This window comes from Phyllopteryx taeniolatus, chromosome 16 (genome assembly GCF_024500385.1).
Source record: "Phyllopteryx taeniolatus isolate TA_2022b chromosome 16, UOR_Ptae_1.2, whole genome shotgun sequence".
Taxonomy (NCBI): Eukaryota; Metazoa; Chordata; class Actinopteri; order Syngnathiformes; family Syngnathidae; genus Phyllopteryx; species Phyllopteryx taeniolatus.
In genome coordinates, this window is record NC_084517.1 from 4,839,601 (window position 1) to 4,853,711 (window position 14,111).

Consider the following 14,111-nt stretch of genomic DNA (forward strand, 5'->3'; position numbering starts at 1 on the left):
TTTTTTTGCTACTCACTCTCGCCGAGGTAATGGATGCAACGGCGCCACCCGCCTGTAAAAAAGGTGTAGGTGACGGGATGGCCACCAGCTCCCCGCGGGGGGGAAGAATGCAGATGATATTTTGTTATTCATTCATTCAAACTTTTTTTTTTTTTTTTTAAATAGTTTTTTATTAATCTGAATGATGTGAACAACATATTTCATCTGTTTAAAAATACATTTAAAAATGTCTTCATGTTTTCATGTTCACATTTTTCTTAGTCCAGTGCAATATTAATTTTATTAAAATGAATATATCTTTCAATGCACTTTTAAGGAAGTGTTTGAGCCCATTTTTGACGTGGTACACTTATTAATTTTCTTTTCTGACTTGCTTTATTAATGTATTGCATTTTATTGTGTTTTTCTGGCTGCTTTTATTCCATTTTATTGCATTTTATCAAATGTTTGGGTTGGTTATTCTTCCACTATTGCATTTTTTTGTTGTTGTAATTTTGGGATTTGTTTGGAGCTTCTATTTTATAATATCTGGGTGTATTTTTGGGTTGTTTTATTTTATTGCATTGTAGTGTATCTTTTTGGTTGGTTTTATTAAATTTTATTGTATTTTATTGTTTTCCAGTTGCTTTTATTCCATTTTATTATATTTTGTTGTTTGTTTTTATTTTACGTTCTTTATTCCATTGTATTTTTGTGTTTGTTTCATTCTGCATTTTATTGTATTTTGGGTTTTTGTATTCTATTTGATTGCATTTTTTTGGTTTTATTCTATTCTATTGTATTATTTTTGTGATCTATTTACATATTTATACATTCATTTTCTGTTATATTTTACTGTCTGTATTGACACATTTTATTGTGAAGCACCTGCAAATGCCATACAAATAAAGTTATGATTTTTTATTATGATTCTTCTTCTTATTATTATTATTTGTAATTATTATACTCGTTGACTTTTGAGGCACACAGCAGGGAGCAGCGTGGAGCTACACTGGGCTGTCGGCATCCTCACCGGTAATGGATGCAATGGTACCACCGAGCTGGAAAAAAGGTGAAGGTGACGAGATGTTCACAAGCTCCCCGCGGGAGAAATGAAGCAGATGGGCCGGGACAGCCGAGCCCCCCACCGACCTCGTCGTGACCCCCATCTCCGAGCCATCTGGGAGTGGCTTGCGCAAGTGGCCGGCAGTGGCGCTGACGCTTGGGGTGAAGGACGAGGGATGGTCGCGGGCGAAGTGACGCTCAACGTTTGTGGTTAAACTTCAATCTGGGTGGCAGGCGTGTGTGGTTCAATTGGTACAAAATGAGAATTGCGGCATATTGTGCGCACACTAATAATAATAATAATAAAATAATAATTTTACATTTTTGTAAAACAAGTATTTATATAAATTATTTATTATTATTTATTTATTATTTTCACCACTAAGAAAAAAAGATTCTATTTTTAAAATTATGTCTTAATGAATGAAATAAGTAGGGCATCACACAAAAATTTTTGACTTGAAAAATAATTTTTATTAAATTAAAAAATAAAAATTTAAATCCATATACAAATAGTAGAAAATTGATAGATGTATCTCTTTATTGATGTTATTTGTATACTCCTTTTAAAATATGTATTGCTATCAACTGAGATTCATAAAAAGAGATTTTAAAATATTTTTATATTTATATATTTATTAATAGTATAAATATCTAACAATTTAAAATAATATTTATAAAATCATGATTCTTCATAAAACAATAAATGGTGATTTAGCTCGGAGGCGAAATCATTCCACCTCCTTCCCACGCCACCTTGTCTACCACAACTAAAAAACACTGACCTACATTTAAAACCCAAATTCTATCTTTGACTTATAAAATTCCGTTACATGTATGTGGATGCGAGATTTTTTTTTTTTGTCCAATCAGACTGCAGCCTCAATGTGTTGCCACGCCAAAGTAATCTACCCACGGTCTTCACAAGGAGTTGCGCTGGAACTTTAACTATTAGTCTTTTCTATCTTTCTATAATCAAATTTCAAATTCATACTGGGCCTCAATGACATCTTTCCATTCTCTTATTGGTCAGTTTTCTCAAGACTACTTACAGCCAAGTTATATGAGCAAAACACGCCTGGAGTAATCTGCACACATGAATACATTTAATAATCAGCACCTCTGGTTAGTGCGACGGATTTTATTTCAATGTTTTTGTCATGTTATTCGAGAAATGTAATTGTGAAGGGCTCCACATGACGTACGTGTACCAAATGCCCGGCCTGCCACTGCAACGCCGAACGCTGTGCCCCGGTATCTCTCATCCTCCCACTCTATCGCCGTCGTTCCGCCACGTTCACTTTCCTAGTGAATTCTCCATGGGCCACTCCAGTGGCGGGACACTCCGGCACGGCGAGCGGGATCCGCGTGGGCTGAGTTAATAACGTGTAACCGATGCGTTTAGGATGAACCGTCCGCTCGCTGTCCACGGTAAACGCTACTGTGATCAAGATCCACGGTGGGCCTCGAGGCGGTTCCTGTCAGGCGGGGACGCAGCCTTAAGCTACTCAGGTACTCTACGGATTAAAGGCACTTTGAAAACCAAAAGACAAGAGTTTTTTTGATGGTTGCCATTAGCGCTACGTCCCATTAGCTGATCCTTTGGCTAGGGTTAGCAGTTAGCCGAGCAACATCGCGCGAGCAGTCGATTATGATTTTCGCTGACATCGACAAGAGATCATAGCCGACCGTGCTTGAGATGCACACCATAATACTAACGCTAATGCTAACACTACTGCAGCTCTGTTTGTGAGGCTCATTTTTTATTTAATTTATTTATTTAATAAGCTAACGGCAATTGCTTAAAGGAGTGTTCGCCGAAGCGGAGTGTGAGATAATTGGCATCACGGTAGTTCAGTGAGATCGTGTGAAATGTGCGCTAAGGCTAACACTATCAGTTCTGTGAGGCTCTTTTAGCTAGCGACAATTGTTTTGGTTATTTATGCGTTAGAAGGATTACGTTAAAACTGCCATATTAGTGGTGATTTATTATTATTTGTCAGTATTTGCATCTCATTTTCAGTAAGAACTGGTAAGCTGAGGTGCTAATCCTAAAACTGTGGTTCTCTGAAGCAGTCCCTGAGTTTTGTTAGCCAGAACACCTTATTTGTTTGTTTGTTAGCATGTTTACACTAAAACTGCTACATTAGCAAGTCCACGCATATCGTCACATCTCAGTCGGCTCGGGCGACGTCCAACCGTTAATGTCTTTCCTAACAAGCCGCAATCAACGTGAGGCGGGTTTCCTCACCTCAATCACATCAAGTGTGCGATAATGCTAATGCTAAAACTTTATTTTTGTTCAGCTTGATGTCACATTAGTTCAGCAAGATTGTGTCAGATACAAGCTAATATTTATGGTAATGCTAAAACTATCTCAGCTCTGTGAGACTTTCTTGTCTTGTCAAAATTGTGTTTATTTGCGTGTTAGCAGGATTCTTCTTAAATTGCTACATTAGCTGGTCTGCACAACATATTCACATTTCATTTGGGTCATGCTACGCCCACACAAGTGTCCTGGCTAACAGACTGCTAGCATCCTGAGGTGGTTGATATGCATCTCGACATAGCATTAGTTCAGCGACATTGGGTGAGATGTCCACGAATGCTAACACTGCCTCAGCTTTGTTAGCTCGCGGCCATTTTGTTGTTGTTCTTTGTGTGTTAGCAGGGTTCAGCAAAAACTGCTCCATTGCAAACATATTGCCATCTCATTTGTCTCGGGCGACTCCCATACGTTAGCATCCTAGCTAACAAACAACTAGCAGCCTGTGGTGATTTATGCCAAACTGGACACAGTTTTAGTCTCATTAGAATTTGTAAGAGTGGTCTGAAACAGGCTCTTGTTCTTTTATGTATTTGTTTACATCGGTATGCGACGCGCGTGCGCTGATGTATGCGAAGGTAAACTCATAACGAGCCGGCGATAGGCTACACTGCCTCAATAATAAGCCATAAATCATGGCCAGCCCTGTCACACCTCGCTAGGCAACGACGGCCAGCGTGGACGTGGAGCAGACGCTAAAGTCAAACATTCTCTGGGAAAAAAAGCGAGTGGGGAAAAAAAAAACTGTACAATGGTAGTTTTTTTTTCAAATTTCTTTTAAAATCCAATTCACATCATTGCAGTCATTTTACGGCATTGTCCTTAAAAATAAATGGCTCACAAATGATTTGAGTTAGAAAAATGCACAGTTTAAAAATATTTTATTTTCATTTTATTAAAAATAATAAGATTGTTGTCAAATAAATCAGATTTACTAAATTTACTAGTACTTCAATTTGTAATTTGGTTTGTTATTATTGGTCCAATTAAATATAATTTAAAACTCATTTTAAATTTGTAATAAACGGAAACGGCTTACTGTTTCAATGATTTGGGGGAAAATAAATACAATTGTTGGATTATTGTTTTAATACACTTTTTAAAACTACACGTTGAATTTTTAAAATCCAAATGTACATTTCTTTTAATTTTAGGTTTTTAATAATTTTGCATAATTGCTATTATTTTTGTGTTTTGGTCTCTGCTATTTCTACTAAATTATTTAATTGTTAGTTACAATGTCTGTATTTGGGCGACCGTGATTTGTTGTAAAACCAGATTTTTTTTAATCATGTAATTTTAAAAACTACGTGCCGACAGTATATATAATATAAAATATAATTTTAATGAATTAAATAGTGAGCCCTATTAGTGAGCCCCCGTGGTACATGTTTTAATTTAGGTTACAATCCTTGTCTTTATAAATACTAGTGTAATATAAAAGTGTATATAGTATTAAAAAAAAATCATTTTTATGAATTCAATACAATGAACACTCGCTATATGCGGGGATTCGGGTCCAAGAACTTTCACCATTGCCAGTAGCCACCCAGACCTTTCTCTGTTTCATCTTGAGTAGTTAACCACCCTGCTTTCTCTGGAATCTTCCATTAGATTGCTTTTCACTCAGGGCATCACGGAAAAAGCACAAAAATGCACGGATAGGTGCGGATAAGTGTTATTTTTACGCAATAACTTTAGTTATGTTCTGCAGAAAAATGTACAAGTGGGTGAAAGTTGACTCTGAGTTTTATAGGGTGATAAGCGGCGGCTGGCGATGTTTTATGGGGTCGATGCGGCTAACACGGGCGTTTAATCCACGCTGAGACCCCAAACAGCTTCATCTCATCAAGAGTTTGTTGCTTAATTAGCCCCCAAACGTGCACGCTGACAATGAGAGGATCTGTCCACATTTATTAAGAGGCCAATTAGCCTTCTCTTCTTCTTTTCACAAGTCCTCCGGATGTAAAAAAAAAAAAGAAAAAAAAAGAAACGAAAAAGAGCCTCTCTCGCTGACTTTTTTTTTTTTTTTTTTCCAGTGAGCCTAAAGGGAAAAACAGCGGTTCTGCATGGCAGCTATCCGTGGTTCTGCAACGTCACCAGCAGTACCACGGACAGATTCCAATTTGCAAAGACTGAGGTACTTGAAAGCCTTCAGGCAAACATGTCGCAAGTTTTTCATCCGTCCTGTTATGATAGATGTGTCCATTCTATTTTGTGTTGATTGGTGACGGGGACTATTTTTTCTTTCTTTCTCGGGGCCCTACTGAAGGAATTTGCCAAAATGTCATGCATCCATGCATTTTCTTTACCGCTTATCCCCGCTAGGGTCGCGGGCTGCTGGAGACTATCCCAGCTCTCTTCGGGCGGGAGGCGGGGTGCACCCTGAACCGGTCGCCAGCCGATCGTCGCAGGGCACATATAAACAAACAACCATTCACGCAGACATTCACACCTACGGGCAATTTAGAGTCCTCAATCAAGCTACCACGCATGTTTTTGGGATGTGGGAGGAAACCGGAGTGCCCGGAGAAAACCCACGCAGGCACGGGGAGAACATGCAAAGCCCACACAGCCGGGGCCGGGATTTGAACCCCGTTCCCCAGATCTGTGAGCCAGATGCGCTAACCGGTCGCTCACCGTGCCGACCCAAAATGTCAGATTCAAACCAAATTGGCAAACTTCCCGTTCAATTTCCGGCAAGGGTCCTTAAGACTCATTTGTGCGTTTATTTCTGATAGACCTGTCCACCCAATTTCATGTTGATTGGTGAAATTGGTGTTGGGGGCTATTTCTTTTTAACTTTCCAGGGGGCGTAACTGACGGATTTCCCCACTTCAAACAAAAATGGCCAACTTCCTGCTCAATTCCAGGCATGGGTCCTTGAGACTTTTTCATGCGTCTTGTAATGATAAACAAGTTCACCCAATTTCATGTTCATTGATGGAACTGGTATCAGGGGCAGATTTTTTTTTTCAAACTTTGCAGGGGTCAGTACTGAGGGCTATTTGTACCGGACGGGAGCGGTCGTTGCACTCTCATCCTTCATTCTCCGCAATGGCTTTTGAGGACAATAAACCTGTAGCTGCAGCGTGGCTGCCGAATGGAGACGAAGTGCGCTGTCAGCCGGCCACGATTAATGCTCCCCAATTTGGGCGATCTCCCGCACGGAAATGAGCGCTGATAAAGCGTGATTAATCGCCATCGCAGACACACCCCAAAACTGCATCCGACCTGCTTTTTAAAAAAAAAAAATAATAATTCGGGGGTGGTGGTGGGGGACATTCCAGCAACGCGGTGCTTTCACTTGCTCCTCGTAAAAAGCAGCTTCGTCTTTCTACGCCACGTTGACCCCAGCTGGCGGAGTTGAGGCCACTTGAAAAATGATCCGCAAATAAATCAGACGCCCCCCCCCGCCCCCCCCCCCCCCCTCCCCCTGACTGGAGTGGAGGGCCGCACTCTGGTTGATTTATTACTTAACGTGTGCATATGTGTGTGTGTGTGCGGGAATGTGTGTTTGATGCTGTGTCAACGGACGCTTCATTAAGTACATGGTCCAATCACATCCAATACAAGCGCTCCATCCTAAAGAGTTTGAAAGGCCACTCTAATGATTTAAGACCTCTCCTCTACTAAATATGACCACTAAGAAATAGCTGCTTCATGTTGTATCACCATATCTTCTTTTTTGTAACTACAATGGTGTCTTGCGATACAAGGTTTATTAATTGCGTGAATGACACAAAACATTTGTATCTCAAATTATATCTCCCCATTGAAATGAATGGAAATACCATGAATCTGTTTCAGTCTCCCCCAAGAAATCCAACAAAAATGTTTGTAATGTTTTTTACCTCCATGAATGCCAGCTGTTTTCAAAGCAGTCTGCCCCTTTGAATTTTGACTGATCTTTCAAAGACCCACAGAATCTCGTATTCCGCGACAATGTATCGACACTACCAAAACAAAGCGGAGACTCTCTTCTTTCACCAGAAAAAAAAGTGAGTTTCTAGCTTTTTCTGTAGTTTAGCAATCAGCAGTAGAACAAGAGTTGGCTTAGCAAAAACTAACTATAAAACAGAAAAAAAGACCGAGAAAGGGCTTTTGATGGCAAAATAATCATGTATTTCCAGACATACAACTAAGAAATGCGCCATGAACGACACTGACTCATCTCATGGCTCCAGTTGAACGTCAGTGGCTTTTTTTTTTTTTTTTACACGGCGTTCGCCTTTCACTCCATTAAATGCATCATCTTTTCTCATGATGGTGACACACACTTGCCCCTATATCTACTGCGAGACTACTCTGTTTAGAACATACATATACTTACTCTGTTAGCGTGTGAGGGATCTGAACTTGTCTGACTGCAAACATGTGTGCATTTCCCTCCCTCATATTCGATGTGTTCCCCCCCCCCCCCCAATGATCTTTTACTCAAAAGCTGTGCTGAGCTCAAATCCAACGCCGCCATCTACTACGCCAGATGCAGCCCGGCAAACCAACACACTTGAAGTTCACTGACGACAGCCAAACAAGCCCACCCCCAAAAAAGTTCACTGACTATTTGTATACTGTTTGTGGATTTCCATTATCTGTAATCAAAATATTAGCAAAGGCACAGTACAAGCAGAATAATGTGACATAAATGAAGCCAGCGTCGCATTGGACGCCATTAAACGGAGCACCTAAAGGAAGTATCCGGTGTTTGTGTGTAATGGTCACGGCGCGATGGCGAGGCGGGGCGGGGTCAGGCAGACGTGGAACGGGATGTAAAAATGAGGGACGGGCGCTTGTTCGCGGCACGCCGGCGTATTTAGCTTGAGTGTAAAGCGTCGGAGGGAATGCACAGATTTTAGTCTAATGAGGAGAAAGGAAAGGAAGGTCGTTAAAAAGCGCCCGCCGCCGCCGCCGTCGCCATTGTGTGCTCAGCGCTTCCTGCAAAATTGAAATGCAAAGGCTGCATATAACGTGCAGTCATAAAGATGGCGGCGGTGGAGTGGGGGGGGGGGGGGGGGGGGCGCTAGATAAGGGAAACCCCACTGAGCTCATCCCACTTTCGTCACTTCCGCAATATCTTTCGCCTTTGTAAAAATCAATCTGCCGCTCTTGGCCAATCCGCACGCAAGGGGTAGGGCTCTCAAAAAGTTCCAGTTGCAAATTAGGGTTACGGTTCTAAACTGTGGTTATGGGTTCAAATTAGGGGTTTCAACCTTTGGTGACAGTTCTAACGTAGGATTTCAAGACCTGGTTAAAGTTCGAGTTGCTGAGAGTGAAAAAAACAAAGGTTAGGTCTTTAAGTAGGGGTTTCAAATTAGGGTTTTAAGCAAGGGTTGGGGTTTCAAATAAGGATAAAATGATGCTTTTAAATTAGGGCTTCAGGCTTTGGCCAGATATTTACCAGAACAGTTCAGTTTTCGATCGATTGATGAATGAGAATATTCACAAGAGAGACTATTTGGCCTTGATTAAAATGCAAACAGTCATGAAGCTTTAAGGTGGGGCCGTTTTGGAGAGGGGGGGGGGGGGGGGGGGGGAGATAAATAGGAACCTCCCCCTTTGGCCCCCCTCGTGCCGGTCCCAGCTCGTGTCGTTTTCTGTTCGTCCAAACAGAATCTCGGTGTCGATCTCTCTCGTCTGCTCGCTGTGTAAAAGTCAATCTGTCGCTGCGGGCAAATCCGTCGTCGTCGTCGTCTGATAACACTCGCGAGTGCTCCTCCAATCTACTTTTTTTCACCCCCCTTCCTCCTCCTCCACGCTCGCAAACAACGAGGCGGCGGCAGAGAGTCGGAGGGAGTCGGGGATCATCCGCCACCGCTTATCGGGACGCCGCTTTGATTGCGAGGGGCATCTTGAGGCGGGATTGACTTTTGGGAACGATTGACGGGCGCGAGCGACGGGACTTACCGGCGTACAGCTCGGGACCGTAAACGGCGCCCACCACCGGGTTCAATTTCCAGCCTGGCGAGAGCAATACACAAGTCAACAACAACAACAACAACTACTACAGGCACAAGACGTTTTCTATTCACGCAATCACTATATGGACCTGACTGGATTAGGGTTTTAAACAAAGGGTAAACGTTTCAAATTAGGGTTTCAAGACTTATATTAGGGTTTCAACCAAGGGTTGTTGTTTCAATTTAGAGTTTGAAGACTTGGAGTAGGGTTTCAAACAAGGGTTACAGTTTCAAATTAGGGCTGAAAGCCTGGGTTAGCGCGTCAAACAAGTGTTAGGGTTTTAAAGAAGGCATCCTATTTGAAATGATAGCTTTAAGGGTTCTAACTTCGCGCCAGGGATAGGGCTTCAAGGTTGGGTTTCAAGCACGTGGTAGGGTTGCAAAGTAGGGTGCTGACGTGACTATTAGGTTTGTGTCGGTACTCACCGTTCGTGTACGGGTTTGCCACTTTCTTGTTTGTCATCACTCGCGCTGTGGCGTTGTTCACCTGAAGAACAACAACAATAGACGCCATCACACGCGCAGAAAAAGGAGAACACAAACACCGACAATCAAAACAATCAAAACAAAAAGTTTGCGGATGCAAAAAAAATGACGACGTGAAAAGAAGTTTCACCATGCACCAATTAGCAGCAAGCAGCATACTGGAAAGAAATATGACGAGCAAGCAAAGAGTTGATCAGGGCTGGGAAAACCACACCGACACTTCCGCATTCGTTGACCCGAAGAAGGATCAATGAAAAGAACATCTATCGATTCACTTCATTTTATTTTTTTATTTATTTTTTTTTTTACAAATGCACTCAATACATTTTATTTTGTTAAATAATTGGCAAAAGTACCTAAATTATGAATAAGTAAATAAAAAATATCATGAATGTTTTGTTATCAAAAGAGATTATTTTTGTGTTGATTTTCTACTCCAATTCAATAGTTATTTGATGGATTTATAGATAATAAAATACAAAATATTTGTAAAAATTAGATACTATACTTATTTTTTTAAAATAAATGATTAATAATGAGAGCGATATGTTTTTGTAAATAATAAAATAAAGAAGATAGCTTGCATTTATTTTATTATATAATTGGTATAATTAATTAAATTCATAAACAGAAGAATTGATGAATATTTTATGATCAAAAGAAGGAATATTATTTTGTATAATTTTGCCATTTTATTTTAAAATTGGTTAGTTCAATAATGTTCTTTTACTTACCAGTATTGTAAATAATAAAATCAAACATATTAGTAAAAACAATTATACGCACATGACACACTATATTCTATTAAAGACTTAGTCAAATTATGTAAATTATAAATAAAAACAATTGAAATTAGGACAAATGATTATTTTATGAAAACAAACAATTGTTTTGTTGTCAAAGAAAAAATATGAGCAATACACATGAATTAAAACAATTAAAATTTAATAATTGGTAAAAATGATCATGGAAAAATCTGTTGTTTGTTATGTTGTTTACATACACACATGACCTTTTTTGTTTTTGCTTTAAATAACCCAATCTACAAATGACCTGGCCCATCTGTCTGATTTCAAGATCAAAACATCGCGAATGTTTCGAGCACAAACGTTTGCCCAACCCTGAGCTGGATGCACAAACCACGACGACGATAAACATGCTTTGATTGGCGGTGGATTTTCCCGCCAAGACCGGAGACGCCAACAAGCTCGCATCTGCCGGCTGATAGCATGCGCTCATCATGCACACCGCCATCCTCATCATCATCAGGATGCCGTCGTGCTGCGAAAAACAAGACGAGAAGAAAAAGAGAAAGCACCTCGATCTTGCGGCCCTCTACGATTGTACCGTTTAGTTTCTCCCGTGCGCGGTCGGCATCTGCGCTCGTTTCAAAAGTTACAAAGCCAAAGCCCTGACGCCGACGGCGGCAGCGAAGAAGAAAAGGAGGAAGACACACAGAATAAGAGAAGGTGAGCAGCGATGGTGGGAAGTTGCCAGATTAATTAGCAGCAGTTAGCAAAGAGCAAAACACGGGGGAAAGAGGACCCGTCTGACAAAGCGGGTCCGGCTCGGCCCAATTAAAGAGGCGGAATGTCAGGAAAACAAGCGTAACGCTTGGGCAATTAACGGCGGGAAGAGAAGAGAAGAAGAAGAAGATGTCTCGCAGTGTTAGGTGTAAACATTGCGCTAGTGGAGGCGTCACGCTCATTAACGTCAGCTTAGAGTCAGCAAGGTGATGTTTGCGGCGGGCCCACCCAGTATATACTGTATTGTACTGTAATCCATCCAATCTCATGTTGGCTGATATTTTATGAAGAACGTAATACATGTGAGAAACGGCGAAAGGAACAATCTGCTACCAGTTGGCCAGATCCGCCATCACTACCATCGAGCACAAATAATGTGGGCCTGTCCTTGGGGGTGGGCGGGGTTGCGGGTGGGGGATAAAGAAATGAATTCAAAAAAGGAATTGAGGGCAGAATTAATCCTTTGGACATCCACCGACTGCTGTTATCCCCTCCATCTTTTCCCCCCTTTCACACACAAACACACACACACACACACAAAGGAATAATTAGCTTACAACAGGACCGAGCATAGCGTCCATTTTTCAAAGCTGACAAACATATTGAATGCAAATGGCTTCATAGGAAATAGATTGTTTATTAATGTCCCGCTCGGTTCGTTATATAAGCGAGCGAGGCATGCTGGGTAATGTGCTTTGTAGGGCACCGGTGATAAAAAAAAATAAAAATAATAATAAAAAAATAATAATAAATAAAATATGCGTTTTGACAGGTTGATGCTCACACTCCGTCTTTTTGCTGGGACAGGATCGAGCCCGGAATGCAAGGCCTCGCGTTCCCCAAGGAATGGAAAATGTACGGTTAAGGGACAAAAGTATTGGGACAGTGACAAGACGTGAAGAGTATGGAAAGCTATTTGAAATGTACTATTTTAGTGTTCTAATGTCATCTTTTGTCAGCAAATAAAACATTTAAATGGAAAAAATAATACATTGACATGGGAAAGTGACCTGTAGCGAGTCAGCGACAATATTTTTTTGTGGCCGAGTCTACATACATTTTTCAAGGATTTAATTGTCCTACCAACACACGATATGGCACGAAATTTGATCCCCAAGGTCCCTGATTAGCCCAATAACTCTTTGAGAAATTTGAATAAATCTTTGAGAGATATGTGAAATATAATAAGAATAAGAAAATAAGATAAAATGAGACAAGATAAAAAGATAAAAAATACTTAATTGCAGTTGTGAATGTTTGCAAAGGTGCAAATGCAGCAAGGAAAATACAAATGCCACATTTTCTATCCAAATCGTGTTTTAGTGGCATCATTGAGGGTTTGAGGCAAAACAACCAAATGAACACTTCTGTGTTTACATTTTAGGGACAAACTTTTGGATTTCCAATGGAACTTGCATTTGTTTGAGAACATTTTTTTTTTGAAGAAAACTGTAGCATTTTGCAGCAAAATATAAGGTTTTTACAGATGGGCCCTTTTCGTGAGCAAATATCGGTGTTTCAATGGCAAAATGTTGCATTACCGTGGGATACTACCACTTTCCTGGCCAAACGTGGCAAAGCATCGCATTTTTTCATAAAGTCCAACTAATGGAACGTGACATTTGTTTAAGGCAAAATATAACATTTCCAAAGCCAAATGTAGCGTTTGTGTGAGCATATCTGCTTTTCAATTTCAATTCTGTGGGAAATGACCACTTTCCTAGCCAAACTCTTTCATCTCTGGGGGAAAGTATAACATTTGTGTAAAAAAAAAAAAAAAAAACTTTTGGAGACTCTTTGTGACCAAATATAGTCGTTCAACGCAAAACTCAATATTTCAAACGCCAAATGTAGAGTTTTGTTCATGTTTCAATGACAAAAATGATCATATCTATATGAAACTACCACTTTCCTGACCAAATACTGTATATCATTGTGACAAAAATCAAACTTTTTGTGGTCAACAATATATTGTTTTGTGGACAAAAATACAATTATTTTGCGTCAAAGAATAGCATTGGTGGAATGTTTTGGGGAATTTCCATAATTTCCATAATAAGCAAACATTTTGTGACAATGTCCATTTTTTGTGGGCAATGTCTAAAGCAAGCGAAACAACAGCCACTGGCCTTCCCGCGCTACTGTTGGCGTTGACGGTAATAAACACACGTGAGTATATAACGAGGTCGTGAAGTAGCTGGCGTTGCGCAGGACTCACCTTGGACCCTCGCTCGTTAAAGATAATCTCCACGTCTAAGATCTTTCCAAATTGCTGCGAAAGAGAAAAAGGGAGAGTCGTTAGGAGGCGGGTTGAACATTAAAATGCGGAAGGGAATTACGAACAGTTCCAAATGGCAGTCAGTTTTTGACCATTGTAAGCCTTCAGAATACGCCACAGTTGCGCCGACTACGAAAATAGATCCCACAGTGTTATGGTAACACTCTCTTACAAATAAGTCATGCTACCAATGTAGCAGCCGTGGCTAACGTCTGCTTGGTTATGCTGCTAATGCTAGCATTGTATTGGTCGTACTGCTTGCTATGTTTTGTCGTCACTTTGTAGAGTTCACCCGCACTGCAGCATTTTTGCTTGTCGAGTCGAGGAGAAGGAGAAAAGGATGAAGCGTTCTTTTCATTCTTCTGAGCCCGCGGCAGACCTTGGACTTGTGAAGCGGCCGCTACCTTTGCGCCGCTATCATGTAGCCCCCCCCCCCCCCCTCTCCCTGCTACCCCCTATTCTTCATCCTCTTTGTTTGGGCGCCCTCTCCT

The 14,111-nt window shown here is 40.8% G+C and overlaps 1 protein-coding gene across 29 annotated transcripts in view; it reads right to left on the bottom strand.

Moving 5' to 3' along the window:
- The window catches only part of LOC133465957 (RNA binding protein fox-1 homolog 3-like), a 350,051-nt gene that overhangs the window by 24,172 nt on the left and 311,768 nt on the right, over positions 1–14,111 (bottom strand). For 27 of the 29 annotated variants that reach the window (XR_009784790.1, XR_009784789.1, XM_061749184.1 and 24 more), the window contains 4 exons: positions 13,561–13,614; positions 11,135–11,227; positions 9,757–9,817; positions 9,278–9,331 (listed from right to left, as the gene is read on the bottom strand). Coding sequence is in view for 27 of the 29 variants with exons in the window: in XM_061749184.1 (XP_061605168.1) it covers positions 9,278–9,331; positions 9,757–9,817; positions 11,135–11,227; positions 13,561–13,614 (262 nt within the window). In the remaining 2 variants the exon portion in view is untranslated. The remainder of the gene's footprint in view (positions 1–9,277; positions 9,332–9,756; positions 9,818–11,134; positions 11,228–13,560; positions 13,615–14,111) is intronic. The other 2 variants (XM_061749174.1, XM_061749178.1) reach the window with 1 other exon arrangement.